Source organism: Lytechinus pictus, chromosome 12 (assembly GCF_037042905.1).
Source record: "Lytechinus pictus isolate F3 Inbred chromosome 12, Lp3.0, whole genome shotgun sequence".
NCBI lineage: Eukaryota > Metazoa > Echinodermata > Echinoidea > Temnopleuroida > Toxopneustidae > Lytechinus > Lytechinus pictus.
The window spans coordinates 23,581,628-23,606,269 of NC_087256.1; the positions used below are offsets into that span (position 1 = coordinate 23,581,628).

At 36.5% G+C, this 24,642-nt stretch overlaps 2 protein-coding genes across 2 annotated transcripts; one reads left to right on the forward strand and one right to left on the reverse strand.

Annotated features, from left to right (window-relative positions):
- Positions 1-1,501: 1,501 nt before the first annotated feature.
- Positions 1,502-17,321, reverse strand: LOC129272282 (bridging integrator 3-like). Its single transcript, XM_054909429.2, has 7 exons — positions 17,173-17,321; positions 12,978-13,035; positions 12,079-12,119; positions 11,341-11,536; positions 9,139-9,321; positions 7,309-7,443; positions 1,502-5,836 (listed from the first exon to the last, which is right to left on the reverse strand). Exons 1-7 carry the CDS (start codon positions 17,178-17,180, stop codon positions 5,684-5,686), a joined length of 774 nt encoding a protein of 257 aa, XP_054765404.1. The 5' UTR covers positions 17,181-17,321; the 3' UTR covers positions 1,502-5,683.
- A 204-nt stretch (positions 17,322-17,525) lies between these two features.
- On the forward strand, positions 17,526-19,663 carry LOC129273053 (2-aminoethanethiol dioxygenase-like). The gene is made up of 2 exons (XM_064107619.1): positions 17,526-18,901; positions 19,186-19,663. Exon 1 carries the CDS (start codon positions 17,563-17,565, stop codon positions 18,331-18,333), a length of 771 nt encoding a protein of 256 aa, XP_063963689.1. The 5' UTR covers positions 17,526-17,562; the 3' UTR covers positions 18,334-18,901; positions 19,186-19,663.
- Positions 19,664-24,642: the final 4,979 nt, after the last annotated feature.

A 24,642-nucleotide genomic window follows, 5' to 3' on the forward strand; every position in this document is an offset into this window, starting at 1 on the left:
TGGGATATTTCTGGTATTCCATGAAATAAAACCATTTACATGTAATTATGGTTATTAATATCTACCCCCCCCCAAAAAAGGGGGAAAATTTATCCACATTGTGCTGCACTCAACCCAGGTGAGGCAAATGGGTACCGGCAGGAACTAATTCCTCAAAAAGCTGTGTGCACCAGAATCGGTAGACTAGCTTAGCCGGGGTAATATAGGAGCGCCTTGAGCACCTAGCAAGGTGGATACATGCGCTATACAAATCCTATATTATTATTTTTTTTAAAGAAAGATTATTGACCAAGTCATGTCACTCAGGACAATCATAAGGTCAATTCAATCAAAGAAATGCGACTTTCACGTAGCTCATTATGACGTCATTTAATATGCGCTCTATGCTGCACATTGCATTGTATCGATTGTTGAGTACATCGTATTTTTCACGCATTCGCGCATGCCCATTACACAGTTCAATGCGGTACATGTACACGTATATTGAACAGCAAGTTTTGTATAGTAGCCTCTGGGATATCTGTCAGTTTGATACAGTTCTTTGTTCAATATGCTCTGGTATTACACAGGCAATTTATGCGAACCAAGATATGCGTTTTTGATGCAACGCTAAAACACTCAATATAGGTAATAATAGTTCATCAGAATATGAACTTTAGACCAATTCCTCAGATGATAATTGAGACCTTACTTGTTCCTTTGACACCATGAATGACTCGACTAATTACTGTTGATTACAACGCATACAAATTCATTGCCCCCCCCCCCCCTCATTTAGGTAGTGAACCTGAAATCAAAGTTTCACCGAGGTCGCACCCGAGTGATTTCTATGTCAACGTTGAGTTAAAATTTAGATATTAAAAACATTCTTATAATACATACAAGTAGATGCATGTTTCACCCCACCCCCTCTTCACATACAAAATAGAAAAAAATGAAAATCAGACAGAAGAAAAATAAAAACATAACTATAAATAAAATTGTATTTATCCTACCATGATGAAAGGATTAACATAAAATTGAATTCATACATAATTAACAATAAAGACAAGTCAGTCAATAAGACTCCTCACAAACAAATACATTTCATATTTGATATAGAAATTTTATTGTTAATACATCAATAACCAATTACATATAATAATCACATGAGAACCCCCCCCCCCACAAAATATAACAATAAATACATTTTCGGTGACATAAATATACAGGGAATGTTCAGTAGCATAAGTACATATAAAATACAAAACATTCACTATTAAATATTGCACTTTTCATATGAAGAAATATAACTTTCTATTGAACCTAGGAGGTATAAAACATGTATTTAAACCCTTTCTTCATGATATATAATCTATATAGGGACTTCAGATAGGATTCAAGATTGGGAGTTGTTTACACGCTGCTAACCAATCTTGTTGAATTCCCATTGTAAAATGATATCATAAATGCATCCAAATGAGTCAGACATAACTAATACATGTAATTAATCACAAAGAAGAAAAAAAAATAATCACAAGGAAGGAAACATTACTTCTGGGCCCTGTAAGATAGAGCTTAGAAATTAATCTTAGGGCAGATATCTATGATTGATTGCATTGATAATTGTGTACGATCAATCGTAGAAATCAACCCCATGATTGATCGCTAAAGTTTATGAAACTGGGCCCTGAACGTTCAGCATGGACACACTGTTGAATTCATACATGTAGCTATCTATTTATCTTCAAATACACACACATCAAACAGTAAACATATGTCATACTCTATTGATAGCTTGCACAAGACAAATTAAAAAGCAAATGTAAAATACCTGAAATAAATAAATAAGCATCTTTACAAATGGCAACGATTCATATAAACATATCATAAATATTGAAATTTCATCTCTTCTGAACACAATAAAAACAGGTGTATATAAAACAGGATTTACATGTAAACAAAATGCTTATTGCATATATTTGATCAAATTACAATCATACATGTAAACTAATTTCTTAATGTACTAAATTGGAATTAAAATATTTGGCATATTCCTCTTTAATATGAAAGAGGAAGCAGTTACATGTACTTGTACAGCATGCAGACAAGTAGCCTGTCCTAAACTGTATACCGGTATCAGATCGCTTAACTTGTTCTGTACCTCTAAACTAAGCTTTTTTGTTTGTCAAGTTCACTCTACCCGGTCCCTTCAGTAACACAAGGCCAAATTGTTGAGGTGAGGCTTGCCGATTATCACGTCAATCATCACATCACAAATGCTTAGGCCAGTTGCATTCCAGTCCGTTATTTTCTCCCCGTCCTAATTAGTTCCCCACATGGTCCACCATTACAAATCAATTGGATTGGGTCTACCTATCACACAGCTCTATTGGGGTAGAAGTGACAGTCTCGTCCCAGCTTATGGTCCCGATATGCTCGCTTGCAAGCATGCATTCACGATGTGCACTTTCGCTTGCGAGACACTCAATTTCTTTGCATAATTTGATTTCATGCGGGCAATAAACACATGCGTGCGCGATAATTTACCCGCAGTTTGTACATCTCATGGCCAATTTCCTGTTTATTTATATTTATGGCAAAAAGAAGCTGCTGAAAACTGCATATCTAATAAAAGAGAGCCAATGGAGTAAATTAGAAAGTCAAAAAGGGGCCTAAGCTTTCGATCCTAGCAGAATCTTCGTCGGAGGCAAAATGACAAACATATAAAGTGGAACAACCATAATATAGACCACAAACAAGCTACAGCAACACTAGAAACAAGGAGACAAAAGGGGCATTAGTGAGTAGAGAAGACCAATCAGGTTAGTGAAGGGGATGAAAGAAAAGGAGTAGGCAGACACAAAGGGAAGTTAGTGTAAGTAAGGCCAGTAAAAGACCTCAAGCCAAGAGGGATTGTTGATTTATATTTATCAACAATCCTCAAATATTTTGCTCCTATTCCTTTGTCAGGTGCACTAGACGGGAGCAGACGGTGCTTGTAACTTTATGGGATTCAATAGTTTACTTTGGCGACTAGTAGTATACATAATGCTTCTTCATTTATACACTTTATGGAAAATTCTGGAAATGCTAAAATCCAAGGAAAAGGAAATAAATATTCAAGTACATTGCTCATAGCACCAACTTAATCACTGTAAGATTATCAAGTACACAAATAAATTCATAAAGATTCAAAGGTATCTTACTTAAATGATATTCAATTAATTTCATAACTGTTTGCTTTTGAAGTATATGTTGCATTCTAAAAATTTCTAAGGATTACATGACTCGAGGGAACCAAAAGCTACCTGACCAAATTTTTTAAAAGCTATGGTAAAAACCCCCCAGAAAACGTGTGTGGGACAACCAACTTGCTGTGTTTTATGCGCTAAAAATGAAGAAAAAAAAATCTTCATTATTTTTACAATACATATGTAAGTAGATTGAATGGTGATTCATAGTATCATACTTCTACAGTCATCAACTCTCATTGGTTTGTGATGAAAATACCTGATTCCATATGGAGAGCACATATTAACTCTTACAATAATAGTGATATTGTTTTTCTTTATACCTTAAATATAAACTCTAAACCTTTCTTGGTCTAAACTTGTTGCATGACATCGAAGTGATCAGTATTAAGTGAAATCTGGGTTAACTTTTAAGCAATTTATGGATTCCTCACCCCCCCATCATTTATCATATCTTTCTCATTTTAGATCCTATTTTGATGAAATTTCCAGCGATAAGCTAGTTTGATTTTCCTCTTTTCATTCAAACCCCTTGTCCTGTAAGTATATACTTTGCATGTGCGTGTGTCTACAGCATTGAATGGCAATGAACCAATTGTTATTAAATCAATTATTGAATAATGTTTAGGGACAAGTTCACAAGACATATTTCAAATTACTAACAGTGAATTGAGCAGGTTATTATGATAGTGAAAATTGAACTTTTCACAATAGAAATTCATCATCGATGGGGTAATATGACTTCAAATCTAACAATAAGTTTTAGGGAATCTGAATTGAATTGAATGTCTATACACAGGTTAAAAATTTCACCTTGATTTAAGTAGAAACATTTTTTAAATATTAAAGGAGAATGAAACTCTTGGAGCAAGTTAGCTTTTGTGAAAGCAGAAAAATCAAAGAATAAGATCAACAAAAGTTTGAGTAAAATAGGACTAGCAATAGAAGAGTTATGAGCATTTGAATGTCGAGATCACTAATGCTATGGAGATCCTCCCATTGGCAATGCGACCAAGATCTATGATGTCACAGATGAACAACTCTCCTTTTGGACACTGAAAATGTACCCCAAAACATCTCTTTTTGCTCATTCTAATCATATGACAAACGATTCATCAATGATATAATGTTGTGAAACCTCTGTACTTGTCCTCTCATAAAGAGAACACCTCACCTTGTGATAAACTCTATAAAAGAGAGAATATAAGTGAAATAAGTACTAAAGTAATGAGGGAGTTGTACGTGTGTGACATCACAGATCTTGGTCGCATTGCCAATGGGAGGAACTACATGGCATTAGTGATCTCAATATTCAAATGCTCATAACTTTCTTATTATTCATTCAATCTTCCTCAAAATTTCAACAATATGTTTCTTTGATTTTTCTCTTTGATATGGATTCAGCTGGTTTCAAGGGTTTCATTCTCCTTTAAGACAAAGAAGCAATGACAGCTACAACAATGTTCTTCACCATTGATGCATGAAAATAGAATGCAAACATGAAATAAACAGCGTAAAAAGAGTTTGGACATCTTTGGACATCCAAGTGTTCAGAAAATGGATTTAGTTCTTGTTTACATGCCATCAATATGCATTTCATTTTATTTTTGGGACGCCTATTTAAAGGAACCCAAAACCCAAGAAGAGAAGCAATCTTATTGGAAAGAGTAAAACAAGAGGAACAATTCAAAACAAGTTTCATCAAAATTGGTTATGAAATAGGCAAGTTATGGACATTTGAAAAGTCTTGTTGTACTTTCTATGGGGATCCTCAAATTGGCAAATATGCTTCGAAATGGCTGATTTTGTGGACAACCCTCCATTTGTTTTGTACACAAATTTTCAGATTTTCCCCTTTATTTTACATATTTCAAATCATCTCCTCCTGACCTTGACATATGTGGTGTGAATTATATTTTCTCATGACATATGTTATGCTCAGAATGAGGCAATAATTGAAAATGCAATTTTAAAAATAGGGAAAATCTGAAAAATTGTGTACAAAATAAATGGAGAGTTGTCCACAAAGTCAGCCATTTAGAAGCATACCAGCCAATTTGAGGATCCCCATAGAATGTATAATAAGACTATTAAACGTCCATAACTTGCTTATTTCACAACCGATTTTGATGAAACTTGTTTTAAGTTGTTCCTCTTATTTTACTCTTTCTAAAAATATTGCTTCTCATCTTGGGTCTTGATTTCCTTTAAATGAGTTTTCTTAGCCTTGGCTGGTGACCCTAGACAGGTACAGTAATTTTTTGTTTGTTTGAATAAATCAAATTAAACCAAAATGCATGGGTGACATAGTCTAGATAAAAAATTAGAATACATAAAACTTTGGAAAATCCAAGACAATTAATACCTTTATAACGCAAACCAACTTCTGTGGGTATACTAAGTAGCTAGCAGCACGGGATGGACACAGGATTGGGCAGGCAAGAGAAGGGTTAGTCATCGACAACGATGGATAGAGCTCTTATATCATTTAGCTTGGCATGAAGCTCCTCTTCAAAGTCATCATCGCTCTGTACTGTCTCGTCGTGCTCCAACGACGCTGCGATCTCGACGTATATCTTGAAGCATTCCGTGTAGTACTGGACCTACATGTAGAAGAGCAATGGTCAAGATATCAGTTTTTGAGGAAAATTTATTTTATGTAGGATATTTGGCAATCATGGTGGTGATTTTCTTTTACCAGATTGCGAAGAGAGCATGAATGCTTGCAAGTAAGCAACCAGAGGACCGAATGCTTAAGGTCCTCTCAGAGAGGCAATCTGCTGGACGGTCAGAGAGGTGTTGTAGATTAGTGCACAAGTCCTCAGAATCTGAATCAAAAGTTCTAGAGTTCAAATTCCACAATTTGCCCACTCTCCACCCAGGAGCAGATGGATACCCACATGAAATTAATACAATGAAATTTATAAAATTTTCCATCATCATTATTATTATTATGTCTATCAGTTTTGATAATGACTGAGACAATCCATGTGTGTGGGATCAGGTCAAGTTTGATTATGTTTCCTAGCAATGACTCCAAAGGCCTAGTTTACTTGGAGCTGCAGAGGGTACAATCGCTGCATGAATAGGGTCTGACAGTTTCTTTGGGTTTGGAAGCTTTGTCATGTAAAAAATGAGCATGTCGAGCAATAAGTAATATTTACTCTGTGGTTTGCATCTCCACTAAAACAAGAGAAATAATATGGGTGCTATACAAATGGCCATTATGATCATTCTAATAATAATGATACCTTAAACATCATCAGAAAGTGGTAAGATATCTGAAAGGTTCTAGGTCAATGAATTTAAAGATTAAACACAGCCACTATAGAATTCTGTGGGTAGTGGATTAGTCTACTACTTCAGGGCGTGACGACCCTATCCGACACGAGTCCCGACCTCAGCATAAGAAATTTAGAAAAATATGAAATACAATAGAAAATAATTGTGATATTGAAAATTTCTTAAAGCAAACCAATATCGCCATCTTGAGTCCTCAACTACTCATACCTGGCTAGTTTCCTGACCCATAATTCTAGTGTAGTCTAGTAATATAGACCCACTTTAATCATAACATGCTAATTAACTACTCGACATTTATACCGCAATAATTATGTTACCAAGTGGCAAAACAATTACTTTTCCTCTCAAAACATTTTAGTTTCTCTATACAAATACAAATATAGGTCAATTTATTCTATGTAGTATCAGTAGATACTAGATATCTAAAAACGTATATTTCAAGACTATGTATTTATGTTAATGAGAGACTACACACAGTTCACTTCCCCTCTAAAGTACATTTCATCAGAATCATATAGAGAGTCTGGGAACAAAAAATTTGCATTTCAGGGGCCTTATTTTTAAATTAATTAGAGCGAACTTTTGATTTTACGCATAAATTAGCATAATCAATTAGAAATGAAATTTTAGGAAGAATTTTATCTTACAATTTTGTAGATTATGCCACGGTGACGGGCAAGGCGTGTGTAGATTTTTGTTGCGATCACGCGATTAACGGCCAAGATCATAGGGGGGGGGGCTGAATAAAACTGCCATGTAGCATGAAACTTACCTGGGCTTTGATAAGAGCCTCAAAACATGGCTGAAAGTAATTTATCCTGGCTTCAAAGAAATTTGGCATCCCATCCATGAGTTCCTGATGGACCTTCTCATATTCCTCTTTAGCTGCTTCCAGGGTCTTTTTACTCTGAATGGAAGAAGAAGTTTGAATACCCTTCATTTCAAGAGACTTAAGTCAACTTGGCACCCCAAGTGATATTATTTCAGCAAAGTGTTCATTAAAAATACCTAGTATTATTATCAGTATCATCGAGTCAAATCTGGTAAGATTGGTAGAAGGGGAGATGTGATTGCGGGCTCTAGAACATTACCTGGGCCGTTAATTGCAGAAAGAGCTGTGTTTAAAGATAAATACCAGTTGTGGTAACGATCTCAAAATGAGTTCGAACAGAATCCAATGAAATTACCACAAAGTGTTTGTATGTATAAATAAAAAATATGTGCTAAATAGTTCTGAAAGAAAATATGTAATCGCTGAGAAGTGAGCAAAATAAGCACAGAATTCCATCAAATGACAGGTATTTTTCCAAGCAATATTATTACACTGTCCCTCATATGCTTTTCTGTGTCAGTGAACATCAGAATTATCGATATTGAGCTAAGATATCATGATTTTACAAAGATAAGTTCACATTAATGTACCAGATCTAGATTATGGTAATATTTTAACAATTAACAATGATTTAAAAGACTTTCTCATGAAAAAATTGTTCGCTGAAACTTCAGTCTTTTACCTTTAAACACAACTAAAAAAAATCTAGCGACAGTTGTTAATACATGCATTTCAATGGTTGAAAGTCAAGTTGCATTTGATTTCTGGAGTTGTGTACTTCTCCAACTTGAAAAGGCGAATTCTCACCATTCCTATTGTTCACGCTAACTGCACAAATACCTACATATACAAGTAAAATCAGGATTGAATATACATGTGCTAGTTTCACAAATCAGGCCCAGCCCCCTACTTGTTTTTGTATTCCTCTACTTGTTCCCTAAACTATCTAAAAGCAAACCACATGCTTTTGGACAGCTTCTAGACTGGCGATTAGGACAAGACCTTTTCTTTATAGCCAAGTGCTTCACTACCAACACATATGCCCAGAGCTTAACAAGTGTTGTTTTTGTACCTGTTTGGCAAGATAAATCTGCGCTTGATGTGTCATTGCTACCCAACATTTCAATGAACTTAAAGGACAAGTCCACCCCAACAAAAAGTTGATTTGAATAAAAAGAGAAAAATCCAACAAGCATAACACTGGAAATTTCATCAAAATCGAATGTAAAATAAGAAAGTTATGACATTTTAAAGTTTCGCTTAATTTCACAAAACAGTTATATGCACATCCTGGCTAGTATGCAAATGAGGAGACTATGACGTCATCCACTCACTATTTCTTTTGTATTTTATTATATGAGATATGAAATATTCTAATTTTCTCCTCATTGTCAAGTGATACAACGATTAATTCCTCCCTGAACATGTGGAATTAGCATTGTTTAATACTATATGGTTCAGTCAAGTTGGTCCTTATTACAAATCTTTAATAAAAATCAAATTTTGTATAATTCAAACAATAAAAAACAAAAGAAATATAGTGAGTGATGGACATCATCGACTGACTCACCTAGTTGTGCGTATCACTGTTTTGTGAAAAATAAGCGAAACTTTAAAATGTCATAACTTTCTTATTTTACATCCGATTTTGATGAAATTTTCAGCACTATGCTAGTTTGATTTTTCTCTATTTATTCAAGTCAGCATTTTCCTGGGGTGGACTTGACCTTTAAATCAGCCCTACATATAAAAACCAAGGCTTCTTTGTACCTGTTCTAATTTGGCAAGGTTAGGACCGGTCCTCTCCTTGTCCTGGTACTTCTCCAACTTGCTCTGGCACCGACTGTACTCCTGGAGGATCTGTTCCCGCTTCTTCAGGGCTACGTAGATCCCCGGAAAGATCCCACTAAACTTCTTCATGGGCTCGACCATGGTTCTAGTAGCACTGAGGTTCTGTTGGGTTTGAAAAGAACGCTTTGTATTGATGCCTAGTTTTGAAAAATATGGTGTGCTTGGTTTAAGGAATTGACAAAAAAGAGATGTTCTTTCATCCGACTTACCAAAATTCATCAATGCATTTCAATGTAATCAATCAAGTTTATAACATCAATTCATCATCAGTATCAAGTTGCAATGATAGAATCAATATTGCACCCCAGAATTCAATTCATCATCTCGCCACCATCGCCATCATCATCATCTCTGCTGTCAACAATATTATCAATACTCACAAATTCAACATGACCATCAAAGCTACCTTCAGCATCACTATCAATTCAAACTGTCATTATCACTCCGTATGTTGCCATGACAATCCTCCCTCGGTCCATCTGCCTTCCTCCCCCTCCCAATTATCACCGCTGTTAACAACATGTCATCACCAACACAATCACAACCATCACAAACATCACCACTACTACCATAGTCCACATCTAGTTCCCCTCTCACCTTCCGTCTCCACCTACTGTCTACCTATTGTCAACCTTGAACCTCCCTTGATTCATTTCTTCCTCCTCACCAACACCATCAGAAACATTCATAACCACAATCACCATCTCGGTAATCCCCCCCACCCCATCCTGCCTTCCTCTTCTTTATGACTTTATCTCATCTTTTCCCTCCTCCTCCTGTTGCCCCCTTCTCCCACCCTTGCTACCATCATCACTTTACCACAACCGCAAGCATGACCATAATCTTTCTTCTCCAGCCCCCCTCTCATCCTCCTCCTCTCCTCTCGTTTCATATCCTCCTCCACTTCCTTTTCCTTCTCCTTTACCCTACTTCCATATTTAACTAACATCTTTTCTTCAAATTCAATCTTCTTCCCTCCTCCTCAATTTTCCTCATCCTACACATCCCCATCTCACTAGCATTGTTTTTTCTTAATCATTACAACAATCTTTGATTCATCATAATTCCAGTTTCAGATCCTCTCTTGCCATCCTCCTCTTCCAGTTTCCTCCTACTCCTCCTCTTTCCCCCATTCATCACTTTTATCATTACCATTCATTCATTATCACCACCAAAAGCATCATCAGTTTCATCACCACCATCATCATTGTCATCATCATCATCATCATCTTCATCATCGTCTTTATCATCATTGTAAACATCATCGTCAATACCAACACCATCATCATCTTCTACTTCTTCATCATCACCATCACCATCATCATCTTCATCATCATCATCGTCATCATCGTAATCATCATCATCATTGTCGTCATCATCATCATCTTTATCATCATTATCATCATTATCACCATCATCATCATCTTCATCATCATCTCCCTCATCATCATCATCACCATCATCACCATCATCACCATCATCACCATCACCATCATCATCACCATCATCATCATCATTATCACCATCATCACCATCATCATCATTGATCCAATCAATCTCAACTAAGTTAACCCAGTGACAGCATCATGTAGGACGCATATATCCATTTCAAAACATTCTCCAATCTTACATGCATCATTGTTTTTTTTTCAGCCAGTAAACTCCTTTTTCTTTACAAGGTAGAGTGCATGTACAAACTGCTCTTTGATGATGCAGAATTGTAGTCTAGCTGGCTTTCTATACATGTAGCTGTACATGTAATTGATTGGATCACGAACATCAATTTTCTCATCACAACAATATTTTATCCATCATGAGTTTCCTTTTACTGCCATCCTCATATTTCTCCCCCTTCTTCCACAGTTCTCACTACTATTGTCACTTTTATCGTTACTTTAAAACCACATCACCATCAAAATCATCATCACCAAATAACAGTATTACCAACAAGCCCCATTGCCTTCTTTACAAAGAGCTGTCAATGATCCAATCACTCTCAAAAATGGAAAGCCAGTGAAAGCATCATCATCAATTACGATGGAAGCTACAAAGGACCTTGCTGTCTTTCCATAGATGTAATTGATTGCATCACTTGCAGCAAGTCTGTGCAACCTCCCTTACCAGTTCATGTGTGAGTTCATCTATCTTGCTGATGGAAGCACTGATGCCCTCCAAGGAGTTGAGGTCGGATTCTGTGTTGAGGATGGGACTAGCAGCTAGGTTGTGAGCCACTCGACACTGGTGCTTAGACAGCGAGGTCATCGCTTCAATACACTTTCGCATATCCTTGTACAAGCGTTTGGTGGCTTCATCCAACCTATTCATTGATTGGAAGTAAAACAGCTAATTAGAATTTCTCATTGAAGGGATGACTCATCATTTGCTCAAGTGAGAATTGTTTCATTTTTAATCATTCTTCGGGTTGTGGAAGAGTTCTTTTATATGTAATTCAAAATAATGTCATGATTACTTGGAAGCATGAATAATTGTGTCGATTTTATAGCATGATGTGCTGATTTTCCACTAAAGCATCTATTGCTAGAGCAAATATCACCATCATCATCATCATCATCATCATCATCATCATCATCATCATCATCATCATCAACATCATCACCATCATCAACAGCATCATAATCATCATCCATCATCATCATCATCCATCATCATCATCATCATCATAATAATAATCATCATCAACATCATCAACATCATCAATCATCATTAATGCTATCATTCATGTATTTCCATGACAGTTTAGAAAACCACAACTCAGTGGCTCATAACATGAAAAAAGGTTTTTAAAAATAAAACAAACAAAAAGAAGCTTAGATATTCTTAAAACAATAGGATACTTACACTTCAATTTTATTCACTTCAGTTTCAAAATCCTTTTCCTCCTGCAAACAAAGGGAAGGGGATGAAAACAATGTAAACTTTTCATTTTTCACTGGAATCAAACTAGTCCTGAAAAGGGGCACAATGCACTCATGTATACCATAAACTGAACCTGATTTTCTGACGGTTAAACAAGATACATGAGGGCAAGAGGTCTACACTCTTCAAAGGGTTCATACACTTACACATTTCAAAATTCCCTGACTTTCCAGAGCAATAAATGTGAATTTCCATTATCATTTTGAGGCAAGAGCTCTACAACTGAAATAGGCACATGTTCTCATAATCCTCATGCTGAAAACATTGATATACACATATTTTGTAAGTGAAATATTGAGAAAGCAAGGAGTCACATTTAATCAGTGTGCATTTGTACTTCAGAGCTATCGATGCCAGTTGTGGTAACAATTTCAAAATGAGTTCAAACAGAATCCAATAAAATAACCACCCAAGTGCTTGTATACATATACAAAATAAGAAATAAGTGCCAAATGGCTCTTGAAAAAGGGTGTAATTGCTGAGAAATTAGCCAAATTAGCACATAATTCCATAAAATGTAAAAAAAATTCCATGCAATACTAATACACTCTCCCACACATGCCTTTTTGTGTTAATGATCATCCGAATTATCGGTTTCAACTAAGATTTCATGATTTCACAAAGTTATGTTTATTTCAATGTATATATCCTGATCTATGAAAACATGGTGACAACAATTTACCTTGATTTCAATGAATTTCTCATGAAATAATTGTGTGCTGCAACTTCTTTCTTTAACCTTTAACCATAAAGGGTTGACCCCTGTGTTGGGTACTAAAGAATTGAGTATGTATATATGGGTTTAATAGCAAGCGACTCACCTCTCTAGTTAGCACAGTCTTCTTTGGAGAAGCCCCAGTAAATCTACTGAAAAAGTTCCTGTATAAAACAGGGGAAAGAGGAAGAAAAGATTTAGGGGGTGTTGCAAGAAAATATTTGCCATCAATTGCAAATTTCAGATGGAAATTTACAAGTGATAGATCAATTTAAACTAAAGCAAATAAATTTATACTTGTTGATGCAAGAAGGAGATAATCAATTGATTGCAAATTTGCATGCATTTCAATTGATTTTGGGGCTTGCGATCAATTGCAAGTTTCTTGCAACACCCCACTAGACACATTAGCCCATATTCTGAAGTCAGGTTTAACTCAGACCATGGTCTAACTCTGACTGTGCTAAAATTATAGTGAGCCAAAAACTTTTTAAAAATTTTGCTAGTGTATATTTCTTAATATACTACTATTTTGTTTCTCTTTGCTTTCATTTCAGTTATCATTCTTAGACAGTTATACATGATTTGAGTGTCTTAAGACTTAATAAATTGAACATGTACTAAAAGAGATTTGTGCCCAATTGGCACTCCATAGTTAAAGGAGAATGAAACTCTTGGAGCAAGTTAGCTTTTGTGAAAGCAGAAAAATCAAAGAATAAGATCAACAAAAGTTTGAGTAAAATAGGACTAGCAATATAAGAGTTATGAGCATTTGAATGTCGAGATCACTAATGCTATGGAGATCCTCCCATTGGCAATGCGACCAAGATCAATGATGTCACAGATGAACAACTCTCCCCTTTTGGACACTGAAAATATACCCCAAAACATCTCTTTTTGCTCATTCTAATCATATGACAAACGATTCATCAATGATATAATATTGTGAAACCTCTGTACTTGTCCTCTCATAAAGAGAACACCTCACCTTGTGATAGACTCTATAAAAGTGAGAATATAAGTGAAATAAGTACTAAAGTAATGAGGGAGTTGTACGTGTGTGACATCACAGATCTTGGTCGCATTGCCAATGGGAGGATCTACATGGCATTAGTGATCTCGACATTCAAATGCTCATAACTTTCTTATTATTCATTCAATCTTCCTCAAACTTTCAACAATATGTTTCTTTGATTTTTCTCTTTGATATGGATTCAGCTGGTTTCAAGGGTTTCATTCTCCTTTAATTACAACTTTAAACCCGAGCTCAGAATGCAAGCCATTGTGTAGGATGAAAATGTTCATGACATTTGCTGGACAGCAACATTTCTTCCAGTAAGAAGTTTACTGAATCTAGAAGAAACTCAGACATCCAATTCTAATTAACACTAACAATAAATCCTCATCTTTACAGAACGTTAGATCTAACTACTCATCCTACATACAAAGTTATATTAATCTTTTACTCTACCCACTCATTCAATGACCAATATAACTTTGTTTTTTGTTAGGATTCCCTGTGGGGTGAAATAAGGTTGGTTGGCAATGTTTTGCTTATTTTCTCTTGTTCTTGGGGAAAAATGCTTAATTTTTTAAAAATGTCAGATCGATCGTGATCGCATGCAATGTTTTGAAATCAGCCGTGAATAATACGTGTGAGGAAAAAGATACTGGCCCAAACTCACCAATTTTGAGGATAACCGGAGGATGGACATAAAGTGAAATATGGGTGTAGAGTAAGATATTAAGTTATTCATCTTTCTCGTTTTTTTTTTTTTTTCTTTGATTTTTACGATGAACATGATTGTGACTCGGTATATCCGAACTGGCTCACCGTATCGATGTTCGGGTAGGTGGAGCGTAGTGAAGTGGAGCCTGCACGAACATCGCTCGAGGTAGTTAGGTATGCTTTGCTAGGCAGCATGATCGATCATCCATTCCCGTTCAACATAGTGTGGTAAAATGTACCACAGCCTGGGGCACGCGCGACTGCTCCCTTTATGTAGTACTGGGGGATGGGTTGGAGCAACTACATGTACCTCCTTGGTTGTGCATATATTCAACGAAGCTTAGTCTTAGATCTAGATCTAGCTCTAGTACACCCCCAGGGGGCGGGGTATTCGACCAAAAAAGTAGTAGGTCTGTGCCGCGGGCGAGACGAAAAAACGGGGGGCCTTGGAGCGGGCTTATTGTAAAAGGAGGGTCCTCGGAACGGGCTTCGGAACTACAAATGTTTGTGAAAACGGGGGTCCTTGGAACGGGTTGCCTGCCTGTGAGTGCGTATTCATCCCTATATATGGAACGGGCCTATACGTGCATGCTGCTAGCGCAGCTGCACGGGCGCCGGGTACCCTAGCGCAGAGGCGATGGTCGGACAGCGCTTTGCTGCCGCTTTTCACCAAAATTGCGGCTCACTGTAGCATATCAATACGGCTGGAACGGCGTAACGGAAAATATGCGAAGCTTTGGAGCAGATTTCTTTCTTCTTTTTCCTCGATAAGGAGAAAATGCTATGCCTATGCTTTGGAGCGGCTTTCTTTGTTCTTTTTCTCAATAAGACAAAAAAGGCATTATCGTGAAATTGGGAACCAGTTCCTAATTTCCAAAGGACACTTTTTCACGACAAGACATGACCTACCTACCTTTTCGAGCTTGTTCACTGCTTCACCGCAGCTGGCGCGCTGATTCTAGATAAAGTAATCCTTCAAAGAGCTTAGATCAGAAAGATTGATTTCGTCGCCGTCTTTTCTCTACTCGCTAAAATGGGAACCAGCGTGGAAAACTCCCCATAGAGTTGTACACACTGGTTCCCATTTTAGCGAGTAGAGTAAACTAGTTTAATCTACTCGCCAAAATGGGAACCAGCGTGGAAAATTCTCAATAGAGTTGTACACGCTGGTTCCCATTTCAGCGAGTAGATAAAGACAGATTACTAGTGATATTTATTTCGTTAGTGATGATTCTCTGACGAAATAAAGCTGATTAATAAACTGTCTTTATCTACTCGTGAAAATGGGAACCATTATAATTCAGAAGAATTTTCTTAGATGGTTCCCATTTTGAAGAGTAGATATAGAGAGAGAGAATGCCAATGAGATTTATTTCGTCAGTGATGATTCTGACGAAATAAATCTAACAAATTGTCTTTATCTACTCGTGAAAATGGGAACCAACATGTATAATTCATAATCATTTTCTTAGATGGTTCCAATTTTGGCGATTAGATTTAATAAACAACTTTACTCTACTCGCCAAAATGGGAACCAGCGCGTACAACTCTATGGAAAACTCCACATAGAGTTGTACACGCTGGTTCCCATTTCAGCGAGTAGATAAAGACAGATTACTAGTAATATTTATTTCGTTAGTGATGATTCTCTGACGAAATAAATCTGATTAATAAACTGTCTTTATCTACTCGTGAAAATGGGAACCAGCATTTATAATTCAGGAGAATTTTCTTAGATGGTTCCCATTTTGAAGAGTAGATATAGAGAGAGATTGCCAATGAGATTTATTTCGTCAGTGATGACTCTGACGAAATAAATTTCACTAGTAAACTGTCTTTATCTACTCGTGAAAATGGGAACCAGCTATGCTGGTTCCCATTTTCACGAGTAGATAATACAGTTTACTAAAGTGATTCATCCCCAGATATATCTTGTTTGTGATTTATTTAGTGAATCGATTTTGTAATATAAGTTTTTGTCAACATTGTGAAAGTGGCAGAGTGGTCTTGAAGAGCAGGGAAATGCGGGGTAGATGGATAATTACAAAGATTATAATTCCGCGGAATCGTCGAGGTCATCTGAAAACTTGTCCACCCATGGCAAACTGAGCCCGTTAAACATCGCATGAGGAAAGAGGTAACCAGTTGTGTGAGGAGCTTCGCATCGTAAACAAAGCCTCTCGCATCAGTTCTTTTCAAAATCGCCGAAGCGAAGATTCTTTACATATCGTGGTGAAAGGAGGACAAGTTCAATTTGGCTACCATGGCACTACCAGTTCCCAAAAGCACGGAATGGCCGACAAAAAATGCTATGCCTTGGAACGGAAATTTGAGTGTAAAAATGGGGGTCCCCTCCGCGACACATGCCCACTATGCATTATATACTGAGTGCCCCCCCCCCCCCCCCGGAGTACACCCACCCATCCGGGAGAGACATCCGGGAGTACACCCACCCATCAACACCCATTTTTCACTTCGGTCCCACATGATCAAAATCACGTAAGAAAACATCAACTAAATAACACTGCTCTAAAATGAAAAGAAAACATGAAATTTCAATATTTCTACTCACCAGCTCATAATGGTTAATACAGTAGACCTTATCAAACAGACACGATGTTCTATTTAGCTGGAAATATGAACAATTTATGTCGTTTTGGGGCAGCTAGTCCGTGACACTCCTTATTCACAAAAAAAAAATTATCGGACTATTGACAAAATTCATTCGATCCAATTTGATAGCGCTTTTAGTACTAGACAATAATTATCCCAAAATGTAGTTATTTCTTTGAAATTTTATCCAATAAGTCATTATAAAAATAAAAATCCGGTAAAATATTTTTTTTAAATTGAAAAAAGGGAATTTTCGAACAGAAATATATTTCTTCTAAATTGTAATTCTTATTTCACTGAGACTTAAATCGACATCTCCACCTTTGTTTTTGTTGCATTAAAACTAACGATGGCATCCCTACAAAAATTATCACGACAAGCTAGAGACATATTTCGCCTGTTTTTCAAGGACAGAAATATGAACAAAGATCATCTGAAAGCTCTACAAGAAACAATGTCAAACATTCGAGCTTCTGATCTGAACATCGACGCCAGCCGAGCTGTGATAGAACAAAAGAGACTGCCACCAAATCCAGCTGCTTTTGAGACGGCAGCTGGGGGAGACTCTCCCCACCGCGCCCCGGTAGGATACATGCACATCTTCGAGGATGGTGTTATGACAATGGGCGTGTTCATCATACGGGATGGGTGTCGCATCCCTCTGCATAACCATCCCGGAATGTATGGCCTCCTCAAAGTGCTCTATGGTGATATTTCCGTAAGGACATTCAACACCATCACCGAGGACTGGACTAAATTTCCAATGCCCAAGTTTGAAGGCTTTCCGGAAAACGAGCCTCCGAGAAAGCATTTGTTGGTTCCTACCCGACTGGGAACCGATCAGCGCTTCACACCATCTTCGGAAGCGGTGCTGCTAACCCCAAGAGAAGGGAACTACCACAGCTTAGAATCAGTGGGTGGACCTGCAGCCTTTCTAGACATACTTTCACCTCCCTACGACCCGGTCATTGGAAGAGACTGCTACTATTTCAAAGAATTAAAATCTTTGGAATCCTTTTCAGACTCTGATCCTGATTGGTTGATGTCTATCTCTCAGCCTCCTGACTTCTGGTGTGATGAAGTAGAATATCCTGGACCAGAAGTATTGATACCATCATGAAAACCATTTCAAAACTTTGTGTTTCATTATTAACTGGAGTGCATTTATCTCACCTGAAATCATGTATTATTTTATTGTGATTGTTACATTTAACATGTGAGAAATGTAAATGTACAATATATAACATCTCTTGGTCATGCCTTACAGATTGTTTAGTATGAAGAACTTGGTAATGTAGTTGATCTGATGCATGAAGGGTTCATTCATGACTGAATATCAATGAATAAAATATATGATTGTAAATCAAAATATTAAAAGTCCTCAAGAGGCAAGATACATACATACACACAACCATTGTGTTTATCTCCATCATCTTGAAGCAGCACTTGCTCTGGAAGAAGAAAAAGAAAATTAAATTGTAATGAAATGTAGAAAGCATGATCTTTCAGTAAAGTGTCCTCAATCATATTTCTCAAGTATTAGCCCTTCCAATGCAACTCATTTAAATGCACAATAAGTTTGTCTTGTCTACATTTTCATGATTGTGAGAAATATACCCTTTCACAAGTGCCCCTGTTGATGTAGGAGTTTGGCAAGTTTCTCTTAGATTTTGTTTTAAAACTCATAGGCCCGAATTCACAAAGGTGGACTAAAGTTATACCCGGTGTATAAAACGCGTCATTTGACGTCATTTTAATCCATGGACTAAAGTTAGCACCGGGGTATAACTCAGCCGTGGGTTAAATTTTACCCCAGGATTTAACCCCGGGTGCTAAAGTTAGTCCATGGATTAGTTAGTCCACCGTTTGTGAATAGCGCGGTGGACTAACTTTATACCCGGGTATTAGTTTACCCCGGGCTAAATTTAATCCCGGTATAACTTTAGCCGACCTTTGTGAATTCGGGCCATAGATTGTGTATTTGTGTGTTAATAAAATACATGTATAGAACCAACTCCCCCTTACAATTAGAATGGCTCAATCTGTACCTGTTTTCAAAACATTCTTGAAGACCCATCTGTGTAGGGAAGCATTAAAGTACATGTATGTCTGAATCATCCATTTTTGTGTGTACATGTAGTATATTGTATAAGCAATAGGAGTAACCAAAGTGCAACAGAGTATATTCATGTAGTTGCTGCGCTTAAAAATTTAATTTATCATATTATTTTACTTCATTACTGCCAGTTAATTAAGGAAGTTTTATTGGGAGAAGAATATTACCCAGTTCTTTTTTTAAGGTTACTTAGTAAATGTACTTATAACTGTGCTGCAAACCAAGAATTGCTTCATCGAGATCTACAGTGTAAATTTTATGCATTTTTTTTGTGAAAATACATTTACATGTACATATCATATAATAAAAGGGACTCAAAGTCATACCAAAAATACTTTTTATAATGATTTTCGAATTTCTTGGTGAAGAGGGTGAGACACAAAAATGGAGAGAGAAAGAGAGGGAGTAGCAGGAAAAAAGGAAAATTTAGTTGTTAAAGTATTTCTGATTGGAGAAATGTGATAGGTGTATATTCATAAAATGTTCGCGTTTATTATGTCTTGTTATGAAAATGTGAGTATATTGAAAGTGAATGTGATTCCATTTACTTTGAAAATGTGTTTTTATTGTTGATGCCATGTAGAGCATATTACATACAATGATTCGTGTTTATGTCATTCCAGATTTATATGCCGGTTTATATATTCCTTTATTCATGTTTTTTCTTAAAGAAAATTGTTATGCATGTTTTTATACTATACATGTTGTAAAATCGCATTGTGGATTTCCTATTAAACGAAAGAATAGAATCAAGCACTATTGCACATAGGCCTGCATATCATGTCCATTCTCAGTGTAATTCCTTACCCCTGTGACTTTTTTATTTATCCCTTTACGACCAGATGGCACGTTGCTGGAGGTTTTTAATTTGCTACCATTGCTATTATCATTTTGTTGCAGTGACATTTCAGTAAATTCGCCGGGTAAATGCTTTAAATGTATGCCATGCACAGATTCCAGATCACGAATACAGTGTGTAGATATACTAACTGAAGACTTTCGCGCAATTGGAAGACCTTCATTAAAAAAAAAAAACCACAGTTTGATGGAACCATAAAGGGGATACGTGAATGGCTATGGAATTAATAGGAAGTGTCATCTCCTAGCAGTGCCTAGATAGTAATAACTTTTGTTTGTGTGTAATTTCTTTTTTTTTCTGGGGGGGGGGGTGGGGCTGACACGCCATTTCTTGCTGAAGAAATCCCCTTGTTTTGCAAAGTGGAACCCCGGAGTGGAACAACCCCCCCCCCCCTCCTAGATATGTTCTCGACGTTGGAAAGAATAGACCGAATAAAAGACAGTGGGTCCTAAACCAAAAACAATCAAACGGAAGATGCGGAATATAGTCCCTCGGTAAAAGTCTTCAAGATGCAAATAGGCCATAGGGTTAGCCCGAGGGTTAGTAAGAAATGAAAGTGTCCTGAGATTTCTCGATGTCCATGTTCCACCCCAGTAGTCGACTTGGATACGGCCCGGGTTACACACATTTGTCGCGCCACGGGACAAGGGCCGCGGAACCAAATTGGGTGGGGAAAGGGGCTGTACTCCTACGTTATTTTCAGTACAGCAATGTTAAAAAATCGTGAAAGATGGCAGTCTGAAAGTTCAGCCCCCACATGTTATTCGTTCCGCGTACCCTGTGTGGGGGCGGGAGGGGGTGTCGCAGTGGGCGACTTTCCAACAATGATTTTTCAATAGTAAACAAAATAATGAGTAAGAAGGGGAAATAAAAGAGGGTTGTAGGAAAAACAATAAGAAGTAAAAGTTTGCCATGCCGTGATAAAACTAATTAATGAGTTCTCTTAATACCCCGGCACAGAGTAAATGTAGTTTCCGGCCTACCCCCTTCTTTGTCTTCTATCAAGTGTATAAATCAATCATTCGTTATCCCCTTCTCATCTAAGCACCGGGTATTGCTCCATTCTCAATGAGTGCCATTCTGAATTATCTGATGCCGACGAACTCCCGGTGCGAACTTATATTTATTCACTGTAAACAGGTATACCCTTTTTACACAGGATTTTCTTAACCCCGGACTATCGCTAACCCCGTACTATCCTTAACCCCGTACTATTTTTTTTCCTTTTCACACATGCCAAATTGTTATCGCTAACCCCGGATAAGGAATGCTTGCTTTTCACACACGAAACTCGCTAACCCCGGACTAGTGGTAGCTCATTCACTCGTACCTTTTTACACACGCTAAAATTTCCTTAACCCCGTACTATAGGTGGGGCTAAATTGCCATTTAGCCCCACCTATAGTACGGGGTTAAGCTTAGCCCACTTTCGTTTTACACTAGCGATCTTAACCCCGTACTATCGCTCTTAGCACCGCAATTGCTGGGATAACCCTGCTTTTTTGCAGGGCCAAATAATCCCGTACTAAAGGTGGGGTTAGCCCACTTTGCAAAAATGCTGTGTAAAAAGAAAGTGGGCTAAGCTTAACCCCGTACTATAGGTGGGGCTAAATGGCAATTTAGCCCCACCTATAGTACGGGGTTAAGGAAATTTTAGCGTGTGTAAAAAGGGTAGTAGACAAGACGAGAGGGCTAATTGAAGAAGATGAAATAACGCCCCCTCGTGGTAGATATAAAACAACGATCTTGAAACAAAAATTAATAATACCTTACGTCAACTCGATTTATAGTGAAAAACTCCCTTATTCTAATGATATTCTACGTTGAAATAAAAGTGGGATTTTTAAATAAAATTTTGGAATAGATTAAGATTTAGTATCATATATAAAACATATCTGAATAAACAAGCGCTTATCAATATACACCTAGTTGAGGCAGCCACCATGAGCATGATGAGAAAAGAATGCCACAAAACATCAATAAAGGCCTATATTTCACTTTGTAATAGCCACTCATGAGATATACTGAACATAATTATCATTTCTTGGTCGTGAATAACCGACAGATCATCATTTTCATGTGAGTACTTCATTGAATTAAAGGTGATGTCAGTTTTGTGTCATTTTGGATTGTTACATGACCCAGACCCCCCCCCCCCTCACCGACCACCCATTTCTTCCTTTCCCTCTTTTCTTCCGCTTTTCTTTTTTCTCTCTTTTATTCATTTTTGCTCTCTAACTATCTGGCAATCCATGAGAGCTGCACACCTCTGTCACCCCCTCCATAGCCTACATAGCATAGCGTCAGGTGGCCTTTAGATGTGCAGTGATTATTAATAATTATCATCAACAATACGCAATGCCAAGTCTATATAGAGCCATTCAAAGCCAACCTTAAGACATATCTATTCTCATCATATTTCAAATAACATCCTCTCCCCTTTGTAATTATTCCTTCTGCGCCTCTGAATAGGAAACTCGATAGACGGCGCACTCTAAATGCTTAAATAAATATATTCTTATGTCAGACAGAGTCATCAGAATAGTACATGACTGTTATCGTGTACACTGAATAGTCTTTAAATTGAATGCTCCTGTGTACATAAAACATGTATAACTATAACGCTAAAATCGAATGCTGCCCCCTCCCCGTATATATTTAGACTAAAATGTTGATTGTGAATTTAACTGTTTAGAATGGCTGAGGAATAATCAAATTTCGAAATTTGTTACACTTTAAGAAACCATTTGTTTATTAAAGATATAACTGCATACATTATGTATAAAGATATTTAAAAAAAAAAAAATCATATTTGAACCAAATTGGTAAGAACATCTGACACTGTGTGAATCAGTATTTTAAACCCAAAATTGTAAAACTTTAACATTACATAAGTGCGTAATACTATATGTTAGCCACATCACTCTTTATTGTATGGGCGGGGAAAATGGGGGCGGGTTGGAATAATGCAAAAACACATATAATATTTTGTCTTACAGATTCCAAATTCAAATTCATTTATTTCACATCTCTAAAAGCATATAAAATACAATACATCGAGATCAAATCAAATCAATCAATATGATTCAATAGTAATGGAGTGAATAATGAATATTATAATGAATATTGTAAAATTATGACAAAATGACAAAAAAAAAATACATAAGATAATGAATGGGATGTGAGGGAGTAGCAAGAGCCAAATAGGCCTGTCTAGGCTACTCCCTGATTAACATTCATTATTTGTTTCATTCGTTTTTTGTAAGGCAGGCAGGTATGCAGATAAGGTTATATATTATACAAGCGCTGCACGCTCCTTCAAATAGACTCCGACCTCAACTTTATTAGTTTTTTTTTCTTCACCAATGAATAAAAAACTTCAAACTTCAGTCAATGTATATAAATGGTAATTTGAAATTACATTATGTTTGCGTAAAAAGCACAGTGTTTGTATTACAGATGCTTATTTTTGCTTGGCAGATTATGTGTCGATATTCTTTCAAAATAGATTTGATTTAGATTTGATTTGATTTTAATTTATTTTTCTTCTACATAACAATATAATATAACACAGATGTAACAAACATATATTGACAATAAGTCAGGTATAAATCATTTAGCATAAAATTAATAGCAGAAGATGGATTGCCATAGTAAGCAAAAAAATGCTTGAAAAATATGACAAACCGAAACATATTTTAACCATATAATCATATTATGAGCAGAATGGACAATAACAAATTATTAAAGTATCAATTAAGTATAATATAAAAAAGAGAAGAACAAAATCTAACAAGCCAAAACTTGCTATAATATATATAATTAAGTAGATAGACTTGCTATAATATATATAATTAAGTAAATAGACACCTCTACAGTTCTACTTCTTTTTATTGTTCAATTTAAGTTAAACTAATATTAATATTTGTGAATCAAATGAATTATTTACCACATGTAAATTTGTTCTATACTTTGTTATTCCAAGATTCGATTAAATACGCCATGTGTATTAAATACGTGCGATGTTACATAAAATTATGGGAATAAGGAAAAGAATATACAAACCTCCCTCCAACAACTTCAAACTTCAACCGTTTTACATAAATAGTAACATTGAAATTATAGGATTTGGTTGCATATACCTTCCAATAGATAAAGTTTAATTGGGAATGTCAAGATCAACATCAATGTCATATCATGGTAACACCGTTTGTCTGATCAGAGAGGAGGGTCCCAGATTTACCAGGGGGCACTAAGATAACTATATATGATAGTCTAGTAAATTGTAAAACGAATTACATAATTATAAATGATTCAATGAATACAAATTACATGTTGCTAGTACCCCCCGAAAAAATCATTTACTGATTTATTTTTTTGGTTATTTGCCCCTTTTTTATCGCACCCTCTGTGAAATAATGCAGGCTTCATTCTTCGGATACCAGTTACTATAC

Bases quoted from the DNA above. Each gene is read 5' to 3' on its own strand.
- LOC129272282 (XM_054909429.2), bottom strand. The intron at 12,120-12,977 runs GTGAGTCGCTTG...CTTTGTTTGCAG, and splicing joins AGACTGTGCTAACTAGAGAG to GAGGAAAAGGATTTTGAAAC. The intron at 11,537-12,078 runs GTAAGTATCCTA...ATCAATGAATAG, and splicing joins GAAGTGAATAAAATTGAAGT to GTTGGATGAAGCCACCAAAC.
- LOC129273053 (XM_064107619.1), top strand. From the start codon at position 17,563: ATGGCATCCCTACAAAAATTATCACGACAAGCTAGAGACATATTTCGC.